Genomic DNA, 16399 nt, shown 5'->3' on the forward strand with positions numbered 1-16399 from the left:
CCCAAGATGGCTTGCAACTTTTCCTTTTATATACTAAAAGACTTCTTTCTCTGACAAATATTAGAAATGTTTCCGTTTTTCAAGTTCCCAAGGATCCCAGGGCAATAATCAGTTGAATTGTATGGTGAGAGTAGGATGGGGGCTTAGCCTTTATGTTTATGCATAGTATATGGAAATCTATCATTTTAAAGAACAGAATGCTACCAAAAAAAAAAACCCAAAACAAAAACTGCTACACTTGTACTGATCTGAGCATTATCACAATTTTGGAGACAGGAAGAGATATTTTCAACCCTTGATTAGGCAAGATAGTGAAATTACATAAGTATGAAGAAAACAAAAATTATAATTTCTATTCTCCATATGAATGGTGATATAGCTAGAGATGGGGATGGTGGGTGGGTGAAGGGGGGAGATAACCTTTCACAAAGATTATAATAAGGAGAAAAAAGGCCTCTATTTAACAATATAGATGTTATATGTTTGTGTGTGTATGTATGTGTTTGTGTGTTCTAGTAAGGGATATCTCTATTTACAACTATGGAAGAAGTTTGGTACTTAAAATGGTAGAAATCTTAAATAGGAAACATTGTATTTAATGTTTACATTATAACATATAATATAGTATATATGTATAGTATATAATATATACTATAGTATATAATGTATACATTATTAACAGGGATATAGAACCACTAAGCCTAGGGGTTATGAAAGGCGTTATAGCAAGTTAAAGTTCCAAACCAGTGATGGAAAGTGACTTGCCCAGTGTCATATAGGTAGTCCTTTTCAGAATCAGGATTTGAATACATATCGTATGACTTTAAAACCAATGCTTTCCCCACTAAATCATATTAAAATATATTTCACTTTACTGTTCTTCAGCTAGAGGTTTCCTGTCATTGAAAGGAGTTGTACCTCTGTCTTTCTTTGTACTGGCATTGAGACTTTTCTCATCATTCACTAAACTCTTAGTATGTATTAGGTGATGTAATCTTATGCCAAGAACTCCAGTCCCCAATGTATTCCTTTGGTTTACTCCCTTCTACCTCTCTCACCCTCCCTTCCTCCTCCCCTCCAAAAAATTATGGGCATCACCATAAAGCTGGGAATCCAACGGATAGCACAGGAATCAAGAAAACACTTCTCATATTCATAGCTAGCTTACTCTGTCCTTTGACTCTCAAGTAGCTGTTAACTATGCAATGCATCAGTTTTAAGGCCTTGAAGCAATGGAACTACCCTAAATTGAATTTATTTGCCTTGATCTTTCCTTTAAAGGAAAGCTGTGTCATTGAATCGTGAACATCTGCAAAATATGGATCAGGCTTATTTATAGGATTCAGCGATTCACTGAGTTATCAGGTAGGGAAGTCAAAAGTTTGTCTTCAGATGTGGTCATTAAGGGATTAGTTGAGTCATTTTAAGTTTATTGAATAATACCATTTTCTAAACCTATATGTGTATATATGTATGTGTATGTATATATGTATGGTTATATATATAATGTATGTATGTGTGTGTGTGTGTCTATATATATATATGTATATATATATATATATATAAAAATAATTCATGACTCTTATTTTGATAGGTGGGAAAAGCCAAATAACCATCTTAGCAATTAAACTTGTTCTCTAGGTAGACCTGACCACATTTTGAAAGTCACATTATTAAGGGGTATAAATGGGAGCTCTCTGAATTGTGAAATTCTGATTGAAAGTGCAAACCAGTTCAAATTAACTAAAATAATATATAAAGACACTGGGGAAAAAAAGAAATAAAAGTAGGTGGTTCATTAAGGAAAATTGTTGTTAGTTAATATACTTCACAAATTTTTTTATTGAAAATAATGAAGTTATCACAAAAGCTAAAGGTGAAGAGTTTCAAGGTTTGGTTTTGTTTGTTTGTTTGTTTGTTTTTACCATATCTGGAGTTGGGATAAAAGGTTAGAACTTAATTGCTTCTTCCCCATTCCCCATCCTCACAGATCAATCAGTCACCAACTCCACCAAGTCAATATTTTGGTTATGGTTTTTTATCCTTGAAAATGTCACTTGCATCTACTCACTCCTTTTTCTTTCTGCTGCCATCACCCTAGTTCAAGCCCCCGTTAACTCAAGAGTATAGGTAGAAGGGATTATCCTTACCAAGGAAAATGTTAGACATACTTTCTCCTTTGGCACAAATGAGAGAGAGAGAAAGAGAACAGATGGTTGATGGTAATGATATTGGATTTTAAAGACTGGGGAGAAGAATATATAGGGATGGCCTAAGTAAGAGTCTAAATCATCTGCTCTAGGATAGCATTGGGGAGCTTGATTAGAAAGAAGAGTTTGAGATGGGAAGCCAAAAATAAGGATTGTGAAGCAGAAATCAGGATAGGGAAGGCAGCATAGTATAATGGTATGAGTTCTGGGTTTAGCGTCAAATTCCTCCCTCTGCCACTTAGTTTGTGTGTTACCATAGGGAATTTGCACAATCTGTCTGGCCCTGGTTTTCTCTATTAAATGAAGGAGTTGGATAAGGTGATTGCTACGATCTCTTCTAGTTTTCCATTTGTGATCCTCAGGGATATATTGTTCAGTTATTTCAGCTGTGTCTGACTCTTCATAACCTCATTTCAGGTTTTCTTGGCAGAGATACTAGAGTGGTTTGCCATTTTGTTCTCCAGCTCATTTTACAGGTGAGGAAACTGAGGCAAAAAAGGGTGAAGTGACTTACCCAGGGACACACAGCTAGTTAGTGTCTGAGGACAGATTTGAACTCGGGAGAATGAGTCTTCCTGACTCTAAGCCTGGCACTCTATCCATTGTGGCATCTAGTTGCCCTAGAAACGTTGTAGATGTAATTCTAGTGTGACACCCATCTTGGAAGCTGGTGAGTGAAGGAGAGATGGAGCAATTTCCCTACATTGATGGGGCACACCTTTTTCCTACTCTTTACAAAGGCAGAAGTCATAGCCTCTCTTAGAGATTGAGTAGACCCTACCTAAGATCACAGATTTTGTTCTTCAGTCATTTGCCAGTTATGTCTGACTCTCCATAAGCCCATTTTGGGGTTTTCTTGGCAAAGATACTGGAGTGATTTGCCATTTCAAAATCTTCTCCAGCTCATTTTACAGATGAGGCACTGGGCAAGTCACTTGCCCAGGGTCACACAGCTACTAAATGTCTGAGAGAGGATTTGAACTCAGGAAAATTAAGTCTTCCTCACTCCAGGCCTGGCACTCTATCCACTGTGCCACCTAGCCACCATTAAAGCCCCTTTTACTTGAGCAACGAAGTGTTAAAGCAACTTGAGGGTGCTTTTCTCTCTCAGTGCAATTTGTTCTAGATTTATCATTATTTAATATAAAGATGAAATTATTATAGCATGCATTCCTTTATACAGAGGTGTGAATATTTTTTTCCTTTGGGCCTAGAATAGCATTTTGTTCTAATAAGGAGCATTTTGCTCCTTCAGAGTAGGGGCCATTCTTTTGTGCCTTCCGCAGTAGCATAATGCCTAGCATATAGGAAGTGCTAAGAGAATAATAAATGCTTATTCAGAAGAAATACTTGTTCATTGACTGCTTTGTTATTTGGCCTTAGAGGTCCCTTCCAATTCTACAACCATGAAACTATGATCCTATGATTGATTTTGTTGTTGTTGTTGTTGTTTTTTCCCCTAGGCATGCCCTGTATCCTGTCACGGTGAATACTATTTTTGGCAAAGGCTTATATCCAACAACCCAGGAGAATATTCAAGAATTCCTCAAACATTTTCAGATTTATGATGATGGTTTTCAAAATGGCGGTCAGATACCAGAATGTTTTTTAAGGTAGAGAGTCATATTATTGAATTCATTGATGGACACAATTCTATTCATTTGGCCATAATAAGGAAGGGATGAATTCAGTGAAGAAAAACTTAGAGGCCATATACTATTTCAGGCAAGATTTTAAGTACGTTGAGAACGAAGATATTTCTCTGTGATTTTTAACTTTAATGTGCAAAGAGGTGGTAAGGGAAGAAAGGAAATGGTATGTTAATATTTTGTTCCCTTTTTCTCCTTCATTCACAGTTCATTATCAGCTTTAGGGATAAAAATTCCTTTATGCCTTAGTTACAGAGACCAACTGTTGAAACAATGAGAACCAGACATTGTTGTCCTTACTATTTTTTGAGAAATAAAGTAAGCTGGCTTAGGTCAGTGGTTCATTTTTCACAAAATAAAATGGATAAAAGAGAAACTAATTTAATATTAATGTTTTGACAGTTTCTGAATTCAGGACTTTCCTCTACCTCTCCTGTTCTCTCCCCCTAAAGAAAGTAAATATATGTTTTCTTCTCCGTTAATTTATACAGTATTCTCTTCCATTCACCTCTACTTAGCAGTAATTGTCTTCTGTGTAATGACACTTATTCTCATATATTTTGCCAAATTATTTTGTGATCTTTCATAAAATCACAGAATTTGAAAGTTGGAAAGCACCTTATTCATCATTAATTTCAACTTCTAATAGAAGTATAGCCAATATACTATATTAGACAAGTGGTTATCCACTCATCAGTGGAAGCTTGAAAACCTCTAAGGAGAAGGAACTTACCACCTCTTGAGGTAGCCCACCTCTTTGAGGTAGAACTCAAAATTATTAGGAAGTCTTTCTTGACATCAAGTCTAAATTGCCTTCTTGGCAAATTCCATCCATTGCTTCTGGTGCCTCCCATATTCTCCTATCACCAGAGCTCACCTGGAGTATTGTATTTGTTCTGGTTACATAATTCAGGGAGACTGACAGGCTGGAGAATGTCCAGAATGGGGCAACCAGAGTGGTAAAGAGTCTTGACTCCCAGTCATTTGAAGATTGGTTGAAGGAACTGGACATGTTTAGCCTGGAGAAGAGAAGACTCAGTGGGGACATAATACCTCTCCAATGATTTGAAGGGATGTCATGTTAAGGAGGAATTAGTCTAGTTTGGTTTGACTTCAGAAGAACAGAACCAGAAGTAGTGGGTCAGGTTTGCAAAGAGGGTAATTTAGGCTTGGTCTAGATCATTTTGGGATCTTTCAGAGGATCACAGAAATTGAAAGTTGGAACAGACTTCATTGGCCATTAATTTCAACCCACGTATCAAAGCTGTCCATAACATGCCACACCCAAAAAGAAGTTATCTGGTTTCTTATTGGTGATTTTCACCTCTCTTTTTCTGGAAACTTTGCCTTTCTTCATGCAGTTCGTTTTCATCAGCTTTTTTTTCTTTCTCTTTCCACACCACTGACTTATATTGAGCTTGCAGGCCACTGAAATAATCATATATTTTTGAGAGCATTATCTATCCATCCATATCTCACCATCTTATACTCATGATGTTGACTTTTGTGCCCAATCCAAAACAGATGGTCAGACTTACAGCCGGGGGGCCAGATAGATTCCTTAAAACGCCTGAATACAGCCTGAACCACCTTACAATGTAATTGAAAAATGTTTAACAAAGTAAATAAAACTACAGTAAAATATAGATGGGCAGCTAGGTGGTATGGTGGGCTAAAGTCAGAAAGACTTAGCTTCTGAGTTCAAATCTAGCTTCAGAGACTTACTAACTGTGTGACCTTGGGCAAATCACTTAACCCTCTTGCCTCAGTTCTTCATCTGTAAAATGAACTGGAAAAGGAAATGGCAAACCATTCTAGTATCTTTCCCAAGAAGACTCCAGATGAGGTCAGAAAGGGTCAGACACGACTGAAACAACCACAAAATGTAGATAGTGCTAATTGGCAGTTTTTTAAAGTCATGTGGCTTCCAGATATCTCTTTTTGCTTGAGTTTAATACAACTGTTTTAGAATATCAAAATCTTTTTAGATCCTGACTCTGTCATGTGGTATATTATCTTATCCTCCCAGATTTATGTCATCTGCAAATTTGATGAATGTGCTTTATACTACATGATTTTATCCAAGTATTTGATAAAAGTGTCAAACAGTACAAGGCCCAAGCACAGATCCCTGGGGTACTCTATTGGAAAACTCTTTCTGTAGTGATATGGCACCGTTAACAACACTGTCCTTTGAGTTTGCACATCCCACCAGGTCTGAATCCATCCAGTTGTATTATCACCTAATCCGTATCTATCCACACAAATAATAAAAGCTATTTTATCAAAAGCTTCAGTAAAATTTATGTAAACTATACAACATTCCTCTCTAGTGGTTTAGTGATTCTTTTGGGGGGAAAAAAAACAAGTGGAGTTAATCTGGCATGATCTGTTCTTGATGAAGTCATTTTGACTCTTTTGTAATCCCTAGGTCCCTTTCTGGATGTCTGCCAGCTATCTCTTTAATGGTCTGTTCTAGCATTTCCCCAGGAATGGAAGTCAAGTTCGTTGACCTACAGATTAAAGACTCAATTATCTTCTCTTTCAAAAAAACATAAGGCAAACCTTTCCCCTTCTCTAATCTCATGGAGCTACTCATGTTTCCCATGATCTTTCAGACATCGCTGCTTGGGGCCCAGCAATCACATTTGCCAGTTCTCTTAAGATCTGAAAGTGTTGTTCATCTGGGCCAGGGAATTTGAATCATCCATGGAAGCAGGTTTTCCTTCCTTATCTGTCATGTCAACTCCCTGTATATCCTTTTTCATTCTGCCATTATCAGTACATGGTTCATTTCTCATTTGCGGAGAAGCGAAGAAAGTAAAAATGGATGTGCTCCTCCTTTTCCCCTCTGTTTTAAGTTATAATTCTATCTACCTAGAGCAAAGGGCTAACCTTTTTTTTGCATCTTCCTTTTTCCTACATAGGTAAAACACCTCTCTCCTTTCACTTGGTCTTAGGTTTCTTCTCTAGCCTCAGTTCATTCTGAATTTTAGTGTTTCTGACATTTTTACAAGATTCCTATTTATCTTGTTACCTATGAGATTCATCTCCATCCTTTTGTTTCCATCTACTGTCCTTTCTTTTAAAAATCTACATTGATTGGTGAGTTCCCTGTGTATCTACTTGAGACTCTTCAGGCAGATCTTATTTTTCCTCCTCATTAAAATTATTTGCTCTTTGTTCTTTCACAATTTAATTCTTTTTTTTTTTTTTGGCAATTGGGGTTAAGTGACTTGCCCAGGGTCACATAGCTAGTAAGTGTCAAGTGTTTGGTCTGAGGCTGGATTTGAACTCAGGTCCTCCTGATTGCTTTATCCACTGAGCCACCTAGCTGCCCCCCCAATTTAATTCTTAAGAATCTGTTATATGTTCTGGGCTGCTTTTCCTTGAAACATTTTAGTCCATGGGATCCTAGCTATCTTTTCTATGAATCCTTTGGAATCTGCTTTCCCCAAGTCTAGGATGTATTCATATTGTTGATTGAATCATTTTCCTTTCTTATCTGCAAATTCCAGGACAGAGTGGTCCCTTTCTTGTAGGGTTCCCATCATTTCCACCCTCATCACCAGTTCTTCCCTGGTATTGAGAATCGGTTCCAAAATGAAATTTCCCTTTGTTGATTCCTCCACCTTTTGAAGGATGAAATTTTTGATAAGGCAAGTCAAGAAGTTATTAACTGTTTTAACTTCAAGAAGTTATTAACTGCTGAAAACTCCAGCAGATGTCTAGATAATTGAAGTTTACCATGACTGTCACATCATGCCTCTGTCCCAGGCTTGTGATTTGTTTTCCAAAATCCTTATCTGTGTTTTCTTTCTGTCCTGATGGTGTACCAGGTGTACTCCATTGACAAAAGTAATGTATTTCTTCCTCCTTCATCCACTCAAATATTTTTATTATACTTTTCCATTCTGGTTCCTGGATTTTCTCATATATGTATACCTTATTAACATACCTGCCTTTTTACCTATCCTGTTTCTTTTGAAAAAGGTCTGCCCATCCATTGTCTAGTCATGGGTTTGTTTCATCTCATCAAGTTTCAGTGGTACTTAGTAGATATAATATAGATTATTTCCCAAAAGTCAATGAATGAACTTGGACAGGACACTTTGTAACAACCTGTTTCCTTCATCAAAGTTAATATTACAAGGATCTAAGTGTTAATTTGCAAAACATGCTAAGACAACATCCTCCCTCCCCCCTTTCCCTTTTTATTTATGAATATTTGTTCAAGTGTATGGAATTCTAGCTTGATCTGAAAAAGGGAGCTCATGGAAGTAACTTTCACAGCAATACAGCACCCTAGTTTATGTTTTTTGATCGTAGTGCTAGCTACGTCAAAAATGCCTTTCAAATGAATTTCTAACTGTTCTTATTACCCATAGAAACTGGTCAAAATCCAAAATGTGGCTTCTAAATCTATTAGAAAAAAGCATTCCTGATCTGGAGAAGAATGAAACTTTAGATGATCTGGTAAGTGTTTTCAGATCTTTGCTAAATATTAAATTGAATTGAAATATGGAATTATTTTGGATTTTTCAATGCAGTATAACAAACAAACACTTCTATGTGCAAAGCATTGTACTAAGAACAATAAATTGTGAAACATAATCACTATGGGAGGGCAGGGAAGAAATATTTACCAATAAGTATGATATAAGACAGAATGTGATAATTCTAAAGGAGATGCCAAAAGAAATTGCTTTGAGAAATTTGTGGAGTAAGAGATCTCTTCAATGTAATGAACTCAGCTAAGATTTCAAGGGAGGGGTTGTCTCACTCTTAAGGATTTCAAGAAATGTTGGGTAAGAATACTGGGCAGGAAAAGAAAGTTCATCCCAGAGAGAAGGAATAATGTGTGAGACAAGGAGATGGGAGAGGGTAAGATGGATGGAGAAGACAATGAGGAGCCCATTTTGGCCTGATCATAGAAGGGAGCAGGGTGAGATAAGGCTAGAACTCTATTATAAAATCACAGTCTCAGAGATAAAAGAGGAACCTTGGACCTATACCTGAAAAGCATCCAGCTATGGCATATCCAAAAACTGATCATCCAGACTTTGCCTGAAGACCAGTAGTAATTGGGAAGCTACCACCTCCCAGGCCAGCCCACTGCCCTTTTCCAGCTGTTAGGAACCTTCTACCTAATTCAAGTCCAGATTTCCTCTTTATGATGTCTACCCTTTTGCCCTACTTCTGCCTTCTGGAGACAAGAAGACCAGGACACACTGGAGCCAGATTATGGAGAGCCTTAAATACACAGCTAATGTCAGGGTAATTTTTTATAGGGAGTCCAAGACCTTTGGAGGTTTTTTGAGCAGGGCAGTGATATGATCAGAACAGCGAATTTGACTGAATTATAAAGGAAAAAGAATAGGTAGATGAAGAAAAGAGAAAAAAAAGTTCTATAAAAGCCAATGTATCACGTCTAGGCTATCATGGTTTTTTCTTCAAACAGAGGATGGCCTCATGGTGTAATGCAAATAACAGTGGAGTGGGAGTGAAGCTGCCTTGGTTCTAGGTTCTAACCAGTGGTATTGCTATGGGAAGTCTTTCCAATTCTCTGGGCTTCATTTTCCTCACATATTTTTATGTGCCGATTAAGTCCTGCAGCTTTCTAAGTTCCACTTTGTAACTATATCCAATCCGGATACCGAAGTATTGAGCATGTGCACAGAGCATGTTGAGATTGTATGTAGGGTTATGGATAGAATCAGGGGAGTAAAAATGGTAAGGAATGGCCTTAATGATTAATTTTATACTTATGTATTATTTTCCCACAGCTCCTCAAAACATACCTGAATGACAAATGCCAATAAACAGATTATTCTTTTCTTATTCAGATTGGAAGAAATCTGCAGAAGTATCATTTTTTTTTAAATGGAAATAAGTCTCCAAATCAAGAAAAGCTACCAGAGTGAAATATAAACATTCTAATTTGACTTTGGCTAATTTTCCTACTTAATTCTCTTAAATAGAAGGCAGTTTGGGTCATCATAACACCTCACATTTAGATAAAATGTTAAGGTTTTCAGAATGTGACATATTATTTCATTCATTCTGAGGCAGGTACTGTTATTATCACAAGATAGCTAGGTGGCACAGTGGATAAAGTGCCAGGCCTAAAGTCAGGAAGACTCTTGTCCTGAGTTCAAATCTATCCTGTGTGACCCTGGACAAGGCACTTAACCCTGTTTGCCTCAGTTTCCTCATCTGTAAGAGGAGCAGGAGAAGGAAATGGCAAACCACTTCAGTATCTTTGCCAAAAAAAACCCAAGTGAGATCTCAAAGAGTTGGACATGACTAAAAAATGGCTGAACAACAATATTCTTGTTATTTCTATTGTTCAGATGGGGTAACTGAGGCTCAGAGAGGTTAAATGACTTACTGAAAAGTACACTTTGAGTACATATGACACTAAATTCAAACCCAAGTCTTTTCTGATTCCCTAGTCCTGTGATCTGTCCACCATTCCACTGTTTCTCATACAGTGTTCTCATTACATTATTATATAAGAAACCTGACCAATCATCACTCTTTATTCCTATGTGAAAACATTCCCTTTGTAACCCATTTGTCTTGAAAGAATGCCGTAAGAACACAGTAAATTGGAAGTATTCAGGCTCCTTTCCCTCTGCTGCCCTTTGTCCCCAAGTTGACTACTTCCTTTCTAGTCATGTAGCATTACACATTCTAAAACTTTTATTTTTTTCTTCATAGTATTACATTTTCTATATACAATTAGTTTAGAGTAGGGATTCTTTTTCAAATAGCTTGTAAGTGATATATCATCAATCAGATTCAAGAAATGATCAGTTGGTTATTAAGTGCCTATTACGTGCCAGGCTCTGTGCTGGATGCTGGTGATAGACAAAATTGAAATAACCCCTGCCCTCAAGAAATTTTTATTCTAATAGAAAGAACATATGCATTTGTATAGGTATATTGAAAATCCATAGAAAGCAGATACAAAATAATCTTGGAGAAAAAGACGCTGTTATTTGAGGAGAACAAGAAAGGCCTCATTTAGAAAGAGACTAGGGCTGGATGTATAGATAATCTCCATGGAGATGTTAATTGAATTCATGGGAGGAGATTAAATTACCAAGTGAAATAGTGTAGAGAGAAGAGACAAAGGGCTCAGGATAGAATCTTAGGGGCCATGGTAACAGGGGACATGAGATGAGTGATGATCCAGCAAAGAGGAGGATAACCAGAAGAGAGCCGTGTCATGTCACAAAAACCTAGAGAGTATCCAGTATGAGAGTATGACTAATAATGTCAAATGCTACAGAGAGGAGAAGCAGGATAAGGATTGAGAAACAATCATTAGATTTAATAATTAAGGAGTTCCTTGATAGCTTTGAAGAAGCCAGTTTCGGTTGAGTGATTAGGTCAGAAGTCATATTGCTGCAAGTTTACAAGAGAGTATGAAAAAAGGAAGTGAAAGCAAAACAGACAGTTTTTTTTCCCCCCAAGGAGTTTGAGAAAGGGATGTAGGATGATAGCTAGGAGGGAACCATAGAATCTAGTGATTTCTTTTTAAATGATGAGATGTCTTGGGTACATTGATAGGCAACAGGGAAAGAGCAAATAGATATAAATAAAATGATTATGAGGCAGAGGAACAAGACAGAGATCCAAAGACAAAAAGAATGAAGATGATGATGATTGTGGGCTGAATTTGCTGGAGAACATGGTTGGGAATGTGATGGAGGTCATGTTGGAAGGATTGTTCTTGATGAGGAACAAGGCCATCTTTTCATCAGAAACTGGAGTAAAAGGGAGAGAATGGGGTTGATGTCAAGGAGTATAGAGATGAGAAAAAGGAGTTAAGTATTTCTAACAAAGTTGTAAGGAATTTGGAATTTTAAATTTGTAGGCTTTATGTACAAGCTCATTTTCTTTTCTGAGGTTTTACTAAAATGTGATAATAGATTTTAGACTGTTAAAACAGACCATAGTTTAAACTCTTATGAGAAACTTACTATTTTTCATCTGGTATTTCTGTTCTTTCTCAATGGGATTTACCAATGGCCTTATTTTGTAGTACCCACTTTTAATGAAGGGATCTATTGTCTTATAAAATGTAGAAGTTAATACTAGCTGATAAATCATCACTGCACATATATAAGGAGCCAGATCTGTTCTGTACTGATTATACCAATTGTAGGGTGGCATATACCCTCTGAGAGAATACTGAGATACCAAAGAAAGAGGGCCCCATACCAGTTTGGTTATTAAATAGGTTTTATTGGGGTTAATAGGGTTAATTGAGGGAGCTTACTCATAAGAAACCAGTTGCCCTGGGTGGCAGCAGGACCAAGTAAAATGGATCCCCGCATCAACCCCAGATCAGTACAGTATTATATAGAAACAGAAGCAGGAAGGTATAGTGCCAGGGATGGCCCAGGGTTACGTAAGTTCTCCCTTGTGATAGTTGGAGCTTCATTTGCTGTTTACATTTACTCAAGGTAGTTTACATTCTCTGTGGAGTGATAGGTCACATTCCCAGGCTCTGGCTGCCATTATGCAACATAGGCTTCATCAAACTAGCTAAGGAGAAATCTGAGAGTGATTTTTAAAGCGGGTTATAGTTATTCTTATTTTTTTGTCTATACATTTGTCATGTATAGATGACAGTGTGGATATGTTAACTGAATAACATTAAAATGCAAATAATCAGTATGAAAACTTTTAAACTTCTGCCTCGACCACTAGGTCAGGGGGTTAGGGCGAGCACTGCCACCTCCAAGAGAGTTGGTTGGGTCTGCATGGGACTGGCTTCAGCAATGGGAGAAGGAAAGAGGAAAGTGGGAAGCATGTTCTAGCACCTACTCAGAAGTCAGGAAGACATTAAACGAAAAAGTAGAGAGCTTTACATCCAGTCAATTTAAATCCTGGCGGAGGGTGTTGATTTAATTATTCCTTGCAGCACTTAAGAGTCTAAAATAGATATGTTCAGATTATGGAATGATCTAGAAAAAAAATGGAAGACATACTGATCATTGAGCTCAACATGATGAGCTCTGAAGAAGAGCCAGTCCCTGGTGTTAGTCATCAGATTTAATCTATTAGTGAATTTTCTTACCACTGCTGTTGCAACATCCTGATGAATCCTACCACCTTGAACTGTGGATATAGTTTCTGTTGACATTGTCTGGCCTTAAGATGGGTATCCTCAAAGAAAACAGAATGCTCTGAGTGCTAGGAGAAGTAGGAAGGTTTGCCTAAGTATTCTGCTCAGAGATGTCACTGAAAAGTTATTTCCTGATGCCATCAAACGGAGATTAGGAGACATTCAGCAAGAACAGCCTTTCAGGGTCATTTTTCCAAGAAAAGAAAGTAATTGTTACACCAGCGTTTAATACTACTGTGGCCTTCCTCTGTTGTCCCTGCATGGGGTTTGGGCAGTTTGTAATACCAGGTCACCAGGTAGTTTTTAGGCATGTCTACATTATTAGTCCATCAGCACAATGTGAAATAATTGTGGTTCCTATTTTTCCTCTATGGGTACTCAAAGATCATCTAATCCAATTCTTTCACTTTACGCATGAGGAAATTGAGGCACATAAAAATTAAGTGACATGTCCAAGATCATTATAATTAGCTGGTAGCAGAGGTGGAGTCAAGATTCTCGACTCCCAAAACCAATAAGTTCCCCTTGATATCATATACTCTGTATGTGTACATTTTTTTCATTTTATACTGTGATATTTTTTAATAAATATGAAGTTCTTTATCCACAAAATCAAAGCAGTTAATGCTTGTACAGTTCTCTGGCACTTTTATTTTTCAAACAACTTAGGTTGTAGGTATGACAGAAATAGTAGGTAAATTTCATTTAAAAGCAGTTTAATTTTTTTTGCCATTTGATATAGACTTCAGTTATACCAGCCATAGGATTCAATTTATATCCTTGTCTCCTGTAGCAAGTTTTATGCTGGTCACGGGATCTGAAATGAATATTCCTAAATGAATATATTTTATTTTTTCATACATGATTTTTGATTTGTGTTTTCATTGGTATGTGAAATTCCTAATGAGAAAAATCATCCTCTTACTGCAAGTTGGCACTTTTCTGCAACTTCCTTTCTTGGAGTATTGCCTGGGGCACTGAAAGTTTGGATGAATTATACAAGGTCACCCCATCAGTATCTCTCAAAGGCAAGACTTGAACCCATGTCTTAATGACTCTAAGACTGGCTCTCTATTGACTGTACCATATTGACTTTCTAAATTTGACTTTAAATAAAGATTAGATATTAGAGATATGTTACAAACAACTTAAGTTATTGAAAGTTTTAAAATCCTGTAGACTCAATGAAGACCTTGCATATAGCTTACCTAAGATCAAAGACTTTAGGACTAAAAGCAACATTTTGAGATCATTTCATCCAGCTCCTTCATTTTTATAGGAGAATAGTTAGAGGCCAAGAGAGATATTGCTCAAGGTCACTCATGTAGTAAGTATTAGCACAGTCAGAATTTGCAACCAGGTCTACATATCTTGTGTTCTTTCCTTTAAATCAGCAGTTCTCAAACTTTTTGGCCTCAGGACCACTTTAAACTCTTAAATATTTTTGAAAAACCCTGAAGATTTTTTCTACATATGGGTTATAGCTATTGATAAATTTTAAAATATCAGTTTATTAATTCATTTAAAATTAGTAGTAATAAACCCATTTTATATTAAGATAAATATTTTTATGAAAAGTAACTATTTTCCAAAACCAAAAAATATTGGAGAGTAGTGACCTTTGTTTTAAAATGTTTTTGCAAAGTTCTTTGATGTCTGGCTTAATAGTAGGCAATTGGTTTTTCGTCTCTACTTCTTCAGTTCAGTCTGTTGTCGTTCAGTCATTTCAATTGTGTCCAACTCTTCATGACCCCATTTGGGGTTTCCTTGGCAAAGATACTGGGGTGGTTTGCCTTTTCTTTCTCGAGCTCATTTTACAGATGAGGAAACTGAGGCAAACAGGGTTAAATAACTGGTCCAGAGTCACATAGCTAGTAAGTGTCTGAGGCCAGATTTGAACTTAGGAAGATGAGTCGTCTTGACTCCAGGCCCAGCATTCTATCTACCGGACCACCTAGCTGCCTCTCAGCTTACTGTGATATGTTGTTTTGGTTGAAGTATGTAAAAAAAAAAAAGGAAAAAAAAACAGCCTTACTGAGATAGTTGGAAGAGGGAAGAGAATCTTAATAGCCTTTGCAGATAATTATTGATCATTTCTTAAAGGTTAGCTGTAATGTGGACTCTGAAGCCACATCAATGAATTTTTCATTCTCTGCTATAACGAAATCCATTGATCTATTCTGTACCCCAAATGGGTCTTTAACCCATGCCTGATTTTCTAACATCATTGGTAATTGGGAAAATATTTGTTCACTGAGTTATGGAGATCTTGCAAATATTGACACATTTCATTAAACAGTCTAAAGAATTTCATTTGTTAGTGTGATTTTGTTTCAGTGTTAAGATCAGAAAAAAAAAATTAGTATTGGAAAGTTGTCAAGCTCACAGTGGCAGACGTAAGTTTTCCAAAATTCTAATTTTCACTTGAAGCTCAGATTTTATGATTGGTAACAAATGTTGTCATTTGTTTTCCTTTATAAGACAGGCTTACTTTGTTCATTTTAGAAAAAAAATGTCTGCCAAATACCCGTCTGAATAACCATCATTTGTTTCTCAGTTGTTCTTTCAAGTAAAAATGGTGTTCCATGAGCAAACTGGCCAGTTCGGCTTGCAGCTCAGCCCCACAAATGCTTTTCCTTAAGATAACCATAGGCAACTAAGTGGCACCATGGTGCACAGAGTGCTTGGCCTGGAGTCAGGAAAACTCAGGATGTTCCTGAGTTCAAAATCTGGCTTCTGGTACTTACTATTTGTGTGACCCTGGGCAAATTATTTTAAACTCTGTTTGCCTCAGTTCTCATCTATAAAATGAGCCGGAGAAGGAAATGGCAAACCGCTCCAATATCTTTGCCAAGAAAATCCCAGATGGGGTCAGGAGAAGTCGGATACAACTAAAAAATGACTGAACAGCTAGACAACCCTTCTATTTCAGCATGTAGCATAAGGCTTTGTAGATTTGGCACACAGCATATTAAAAAGACATGTACTTAAGATTTAATAAAATGAATAATTTTTATTGTTTCACAAGGACATTATTAAGTGAAACTGGATTTTTTAACAGCAAGTGGTGGTGAAGAATACAGTGATTATTAATAGTCACTTTTTTGAGGCAGCTAGATGGCATAGTGAATAGAGTACTGGGCCTGGGGTCGGGAAGACATGAGTTCAAGTCTGGCTTTAGACACTAGCTGTGTGACAAGTCACTTAATCCTGTTTGCCTCAGTTTCCTCGAGAAGGAAATGACAAACCACTCTAGTATCTATGTTAAGAAAACCTCACGTGTGGTCATGGAGAGTCAGGCTTGATAGAAAGCACATCATTTGCTTGGTGCCACTGCCCTGATTAATGCTAAGACACCAGCAGTTGTAGCTACCATTGCTTTTGTTCCATCAGTGCAA

At 37.0% G+C, this 16399-nt stretch overlaps 1 protein-coding gene across 2 annotated transcripts in view; it reads left to right on the plus strand.

The window, feature by feature from the left end:
* Positions 1 to 16399, plus strand: part of CYP39A1 (cytochrome P450 family 39 subfamily A member 1) — a 124226-nt gene that overhangs the window by 19749 nt on the left and 88078 nt on the right. For both annotated transcript variants that reach the window (XM_078155332.1, XM_020993943.2), the window contains exons 4-5: positions 3674 to 3823; positions 8248 to 8335. In XM_078155332.1, the coding sequence (XP_078011458.1) occupies positions 3674 to 3823; positions 8248 to 8335 (238 nt within the window). The remainder of the gene's footprint in view (positions 1 to 3673; positions 3824 to 8247; positions 8336 to 16399) is intronic.

Source organism: Phascolarctos cinereus, unplaced genomic scaffold (genome assembly GCF_003287225.1).
Source record: "Phascolarctos cinereus isolate Bilbo 61053 unplaced genomic scaffold, phaCin_HiC Scaffold_5;HRSCAF=322, whole genome shotgun sequence".
Taxonomy (NCBI): Eukaryota; Metazoa; Chordata; class Mammalia; order Diprotodontia; family Phascolarctidae; genus Phascolarctos; species Phascolarctos cinereus.